The sequence below is a fragment of the Hemibagrus wyckioides genome, linkage group LG10, assembly GCF_019097595.1.
Source record: "Hemibagrus wyckioides isolate EC202008001 linkage group LG10, SWU_Hwy_1.0, whole genome shotgun sequence".
Classification (NCBI taxonomy): domain Eukaryota; kingdom Metazoa; phylum Chordata; class Actinopteri; order Siluriformes; family Bagridae; genus Hemibagrus; species Hemibagrus wyckioides.
The window spans coordinates 11717792-11725000 of NC_080719.1; the positions used below are offsets into that span (position 1 = coordinate 11717792).

Sequence of the window (7209 nt, forward strand, 5' to 3'; positions counted from 1 at the left end):
AACTTATTCTAGCTTTTTTTCTAAAATTGTGTGCACATTTCATCTCTGTGTATATGTTTGCACTTGACACCAAGACAAATTCCTAGTACTGTAAAGTGCTCTTTGCTGACCCTTTGCTGTACCTGGCAATAAAACCTTTCTGATTCTGATTGTAAAATGCATCCACTGAGAAAAGACACGGTGCAGCATGGTGCCGTTTCTGGAGAAATAAAAACACGAGAGAGATCCATATCTGAGTTCTTTTTATTGTAATGAATGAAAATAACAGAAAAGACACTCTTGCCGTGTGACAGTGAGCCCATGAGGAGTCAGGAACATATAAAATAACGGGATCAAGTGGAGGAAAGTACATGAAGAGGTGCATCCTGGGATATGAACAGCCTGTGCACCTGTGAAAGAAGGGGGGAAAAAAAAAAAAGAAAAGTTAAAGCTCCTTTATAGGCACTTTAAAGGAACTGTTTAAAGTGGATTTTAAATGGTTTCTAGTGTAAACTCAGGGACTGCGTACCGACATAGAGAACATTCACTCGTCTATGTACTCGAATGGCTCTGGGGGCTCAGGCTCCTGCTCCTCCTCTTCTATTTTAGGCCCGTGGGCAGAGACTGGCTCCACAAGCTCCTCCTCCTCCTCACTGGTATCCTTCAGGATGATAATACCACCTGTGTGGAGCTGGAGAGGACAGAATATAATCAGACTGACTGATCTCAGAGAGAGAGAGAGAGAGAGAGAGAGAGAGAGAGAGAGCGAGAGAGAGAGAGAGAGAGCGAGAGAGAGAGAGAGAGAGAGACAAAAAGAAAGACAGACGTGTATCCTGCCTGATGTTATGAAGAAATACTCAGGTTCAAATCATGCCTCAGTTCCACTAAACAGTTCAACCTTAAACCTGAACAGTCCTCAACAAGACACAGCATGAACTTGAAAATTGTTTAAAAGTAGAGCAATGATAAAAGTGTCTAAAATTACGCTCGACTCAGAACTGTTTAAACATTCCAGGCTCACTTCAGATTTTTTTTAGTATTTCAAAGCATATTAAAATGGCAGACCTTTATTAAACTGCAATCTTTAGTTAATTTATCACCACATTACAGAAATCTAGAACAAAATTATGACAGAAATTATGATCAAGTCCAGGAGGCAGCTGTCCGGTCAGAAAAGTTCTGCCACATCCTTTAGCATTCAGATGTTTTAATGTAGCTAGCGTTTGTATGCGTTTTCCGGTTTCTAATTGTGTGTACCTTCAACTGTTCTAATAAAAAGGAACACAGGGAAGTGGTGTGCATTTGGAAAGCTACATTAATGCAGGAAAAAAGTCTTTAACATGATGGATTTACAGCATTATTGTCAGGCTCATCATCATTTTTAGGAAATCACTCAGTGACACGAAGCACTGCTGACCAATCAGCTTGCAGCTCAGGGAACAAGTGAGGAAAAAACAAAACAAACATGGCGTAGTGCTGCCAAAAATCTTGTTAGTGAGTGAACATGAAGACATTTACAACAAACTGAAAACACTTCATTGCTTATATAACAGCTAAAAATAACAGAGTGCCTCTGTTTTAACCCGATACTTGATAAAAAAAAAAAAAAAAAAAAGGGAGAGAAAAAGCCTGTTCTGTTCGACATTTTCAATCCCACCTGCCATCAGGAGGAGCTCTCAGCACTGCTGCTGAGTTACGGGACACTACAGGAAGGTAAAGTGCTGAAAGTTTTTGTTCATCTAAACATTATTCACAAAAAAAAGAAAAGAAAAAAAAAACATTGCAATACAAAAATGGAGTCAGTCCAAGAGGCTAAATCTCTGCTGTGTTTATTTGGAGACATTAGTGCGGTGTCGTTGTACTCTTCTGAAATTCTGGGTTGCGTCGATCTCAATATTTACGGCGGAAAACGATCAAATATTTACAGCAGGCTCAAGGCCAAGGCTTTATGGGCCGGTTGGACAGTTATGTTAAGGGTCGGTTATGTTTTGGTGAAAATGGCAGTGTGTATGTGTGGGTGTGTGTGTGTGTCTCACTGGTTTAAACGGCTGATAGCGACAGTTCTCAGGCATGGTTAGCACTCGGAGCTGCGCTGGCATCACTCTCGCTGGATTCTCCAACATCTGGAAATTGGGCTCCTGCTCCTTCTTCTTCTCCTTCTCTTTCTCCTTCTCCTCATCTTTCTTGTCTTTTTCAGCCTCTGGTGTCTCCTACAGTGAGCAAACCAAACACTTGTACATCACAGTAGAATTAGGTTATCTTCCTGCTGAAGGTAATTAATTATTTTTAAGACCCTCAAAATAAAACAGCATAATTTTACATGCATATAAGGGCACAAATATTCTAAATAAATTGTTTTCAGTACATTTTGGGGGGAAAAAATTGTTTTAAAGCAAAATACAGTGTTTTTTGATTTCTGGATATAGTGTAATGTTTTTCTCAACATGCTTTCTTAGATAAGCAAATGATGAACATTACAGAAACTAAACACGCTGAATAAACCTCTCACCACTTCCATCTTCTCCTCCTCCTTTTCCTTCTTTTCCTTTTCTTTCTCCTTCTTCTTGGCTTTAGCAGTGATGGACAGAACAGCAGTGGAAACCTGGAGAAAATACATTTAAGACTCAATCAAGATTTAACTTAAAAAAAAATAATGCAGATGTCTTCACATGAAAATAATAAAGTGGAGTTACTGTTATTCAATTTATTGTTCTATAACAGCATAAGCCCAAGGGCTTGATTCCACTTATACCACAACAACACTTTTCTGTTTATAGTTACATTTCTCTCTTACCTTTTCCTTTTCTTTCTCCTTGGGAACTTCCAGAGCTGGAGGATAAGCGAAGGTTGATGGTTTACAGTTAGACCGATACTGTACTTTTGGCATCTGAGGGGAGAAAATAAAACAAGCATGCTGAGAAGAAATAATTTAAAAAAACATACTATAACACCACACTGTTTGAAGAGTTCTTGACTGATTTAGACAAAAACAACAAACTCTGTGAAAGAAAGATGGGAACAATTGCATGAATCTGTATTTTTCAGATATTCATCATAGTAAGGAACACTCGAAAACATTTCTACAGTGTATTTATGAAAACTCTCTATACTAACTGCGATATAAACTTAATAATAATAATAATAAAAACAGAAATGTATAATTCTCTCAATGCAGTGGATATAAAAACATCTACACCCCCTGACATGATTTATTATATTTAATTGTTCACATCACAATTAACAGGGTTTATAAAGTATATTTACTTGATTAAAATTTTTAGTTAAGACACTTGTTTTACAAAAAATAAAATTCTGTCTTTAAAAGATTGGAGCTGAATTTCTCAGTCAGCTGCACTTCCTTACATATAACAGTAACATGATGAGCACAGAGACGTTTTAACAGGCTCAAGTGGTTAAGGCTCTGGGTCGTTGACCGGAAGATCAGGGGTTCAAGCCCCAGCACCGCCAAGTTGCCACTGTTGGGCCCTTGAGCAAGGCCCTTAACCCTCTCTGCTCCAGGGGCGCCGTATCATGGCTGACCCTGCGTTCTGACCCCAACCTCCAAGGATGGGATATGCGAAGAAAGAATTTCACTGTGCTGTAATGTATATGTGACAAATAAAGGCCGTTTCGTTCGTTTTCGTTTCGTAATACATTACAGACAATTAAATGGAAATATTTTTGTCTATGCAGTCATGTGTAATGGCATTGCTATCCGTGTTTGGCTTCATGGTGTGAAAAAGTCAGAGCCAGATGGATATGTGGATTTCATTATTATTTACAATAGGAGGACTGGAGGAGCTCAAAGGAAATTAGCTGAGGTAGAGGTGGGGTTTGATCTAAAAATGGCTTTGCAGCTCATCATAGATAGATAGAAACAAGAGAAGAAATGTGACAAAAGATAACAGTCATATAAGAACATTAATTCATTTGAAATCAAGGTAGACAAGACAATAGTGTGTGTGCTGCAACATTTTAAAATCATTCAGATGCTTCCTGTTCGGAAGCTTTCAGGATCTTACAAACTAGGTGTGTGCTGAAACTGATAACTGCCTGACCCACTTCTTACAGTACAGTCAATCTGGATGTTTTTGGTATTTTGACAGCTTGAGGATTCCCAGGAAAGACAATATAACCCGTATTGTGTTTTCCACCAAGACAAACTTGTCATAATTTCATGAGAAGTTCTTGGCTAACATGAAATTCACAGAAAGTGAAAAAATGACTAATCAAGAAAGGAATCTTTAATTTGAATATTTAAAGACCTAAGAACTTTATGCTTTTTTGGATCATTTTTAGATACTTTCAATAGTCCTTTCACAATCCACTTGCCTGAGGTAGAAACTGTGCGTAAACCACCAGGAACCACAGCTTCTACTCAGCTTTAGTTATGTTAAGATATAGACACGAGATAATGTTTACATGTGAACAAGCAGCAGCAAAAAAAAAAGAAAAAAAAAAAAAAAGAGTGCATTTTGTTTGCCATTTTCAGCTAAAATTTTTAGCGGCCGGCATAATAAATACATGAAATTGTACCTAGTGGTATCTAAGTGGAACTAGGCCTGACGGATTTTATTTCACTTTAACAAGCTCAAAACATCCCCCTATTAATTGTGCTTGCTTGTTTTGCACACTTTTAAAGATGCGCTAAGATGAAATATTTGAGATATCGAGAGGACAACAGTTAATAGTTAACACTTTAAGCAACTGGAAGTTATGCAATTAAAGCTTCATTTTTTCAGCAATTCCAAATACTCCATAATTACTTTACATAAATCCTCCATTTAAGACACTTTTAGTCAATTTATCACATCCAAGTCGACGGAAATGATTCATTTTGGTTCATTTAGTGTTCAAACCTACATTGCCTGTAATGAAAATAAAAAACATTGACCAGCTGACATGTGGGATGGGTCAGGGCTGAAAACATCTTAAAACATCTGTAAAATTCTGCTATTAACTGGTCAAAAACTTTGAGGACAGAAAAGAAAGAAATCCTTTGGAAAGTGCGTCTAGAAATCACATAAATCACCTGAGCAGAGAAAATAGAAGACAAAGCTTTTGAATAAAAACTCCTGATTTTTTACATAAACACTGAAACATGGGGATTTAGCGGGGAGATAGGACTCAACGTTGTTACCTTCAGGTCCTTATTGAGGCCAATGATGGCAGTGGGCGTGAAGGCCAGAGACAAGAAATGAGACAGTGGAAACCAGAACCAGAACTGAGTGAACACCAGCAGACCCACGATGGAGGGCATGTGCGTGTGTCCAGTCCGTGACTGCAAGGAGATTGTCACGTTCCGGCCACCTACAGACACGAAGAGAGGAACTGCTTTAAAGAAAAGTGTAGAACTTTTTTGCAGAGTGTATTTTTGTTACAAACGCCTAATTATTGTTTCAATAGTACATTACTGTATAATAAAGGGTTCTGTACTACCTATGAATATTCTGCAACACGGTTCTAAACAAAGCCTTTACATTTTTTAAAAATCAATGTAATTAAAAAAGGAAATAAATAATGTGATATTCTGGCATCTTGAGGCAACCTTCTCAATAATCTGAGGGTTTTAAAAATCACCCTGGCAGAAAACCACCACATATCCATAAACGGTTCCAAGTAAACGGTAGCCATCTAAAAAAACCATTAATTATTCAAGAAACAATTAAAGAATCATAGAAATAATAATTTGTAGCTTGTAGCACACACGTACCCATCTAATACACACAGTAAAGAGGATCATATAGGATCAAGCATCTAGAACTTAAACCCATTTACTGTAGAGCTCTAAATCAAACCTTAAAGATCCTTTCTAGATGGCTAAATGATTAGTAATAATTTGAAGTTTTGATTGCATACATATCCAATTGATACACTAAGAAAAACTGGTTCTTCAGTGGTTCTTTAAGGGTTCATAACTTCCAAGAATAGGTTCTCTAAGATAAACAGAAAGGTCAATGAGAGGATAAAAATGTTGAGAATCAGGGTTGCTAAGGTTATCAGCTACATGAAGACATGGTTTAAAAAGGTTTATAGGAATGAGAAACGATTATTAGCTTCAGACTTTAAAGACAAAATTGGACTATATGTGACCTCCATTAATCTAATTATATTTTTCATAACGGATCAGTCAGCACTATTGTTCCTCATATGGATGGATAAAACATTTCAGTAGAACAATAGAATAGTGATCTCAGGGGCAATGAAATTTCTGTCGCTTCCTGTCTAGCTCCTGATACTGAATTTATCTGTTAATGAGGGATGTTGTACAGATTGAGGTTAACGCTATGGAAAGGAGTGAAAGAATAATAGTCCACCCTGTGGAGGGAAACTGATATAGAAAAGGGAGTAAGGGAAGGAAAGAGGTGTGGATCTGTTCATTATACCGCGAACAAAAGAGAAAAATCACACAAAGTGCAACCGTTACCAAAACGCTCAATTTGTCTCAAATCAAAGTGACCAGACAATAGTGCGAGTTTGACAGGGTGTTTTAAATCATTTAAATGTTTCCTGTTTTCGAGATCTTGTAAGCCAAAAATTTAGCCTAGCCTTTAATTAAAACAAACTAATACGCATATGTAACCAGAGTTCATGTTTCTAAATCAAACGCTACTGTAATCATTCAGATCACAGGAAACTGGACATCACCATAAACCAGTCAGCAATTTTCTTGGGAGGAAAAAAAAAAAAAAAAAAATCACCACTATAAACAACCAGAGCACTGTTTTTAAAATCAAAGTATTACCTTAACCAATCAGAGCACTTTTATTTTTAAGTAACCTTAGCCAATCAGAGAACATTTTTAACAGAAAAGACTAAACTAATCAGTACCACCCCCCCCAAACAACCAAATCACTGTAATCAAGAAGAGGTTTCTAAACATCAACCATAATAGTGTAAACAGATATCAATTGATCCTGAATTGTGTAGTATGCCTTTGATTAAAATAAAAACAAAGAAAAAGCAGATAGATCTTCATTCATCCATTTGGCGTTTTGTAAGGATTGAGCATTGCTGTCACATGCACATACGTGAACCTGACCATAACCAAAGTTGTACACTTTTTCATTTATTTATTTATTTTAAATCCCCAAAAAACTGCCAACTTAGCCTCGCTTCTTCTAAATAAAACAATGGGATATTTATAAAATATTGAATATTACTGCATTTTGTATATCTGATTTTGCAGCACCAATATTTCTCACAAAATTCCAGGGCTCCAGATGTGAA

General features: G+C 36.9%; 1 protein-coding gene across 1 annotated transcript in view; it reads right to left on the bottom strand.

The window, feature by feature from the left end:
* Positions 1-227: 227 nt before the first annotated feature.
* Positions 228-7209, bottom strand: part of psmd1 (proteasome 26S subunit, non-ATPase 1) — a 39810-nt gene continuing 32828 nt past the window's right edge. Inside the window, exons 20-25 of the mRNA XM_058400999.1 lie at positions 5120-5289; positions 2774-2866; positions 2489-2581; positions 2016-2189; positions 509-670; positions 228-389 (exon numbers count right to left, since the gene is read on the bottom strand). Of these exons, the coding sequence (XP_058256982.1) occupies positions 524-670; positions 2016-2189; positions 2489-2581; positions 2774-2866; positions 5120-5289 (677 nt within the window). The 3' untranslated portion in view covers positions 228-389; positions 509-523. The remainder of the gene's footprint in view (positions 390-508; positions 671-2015; positions 2190-2488; positions 2582-2773; positions 2867-5119; positions 5290-7209) is intronic.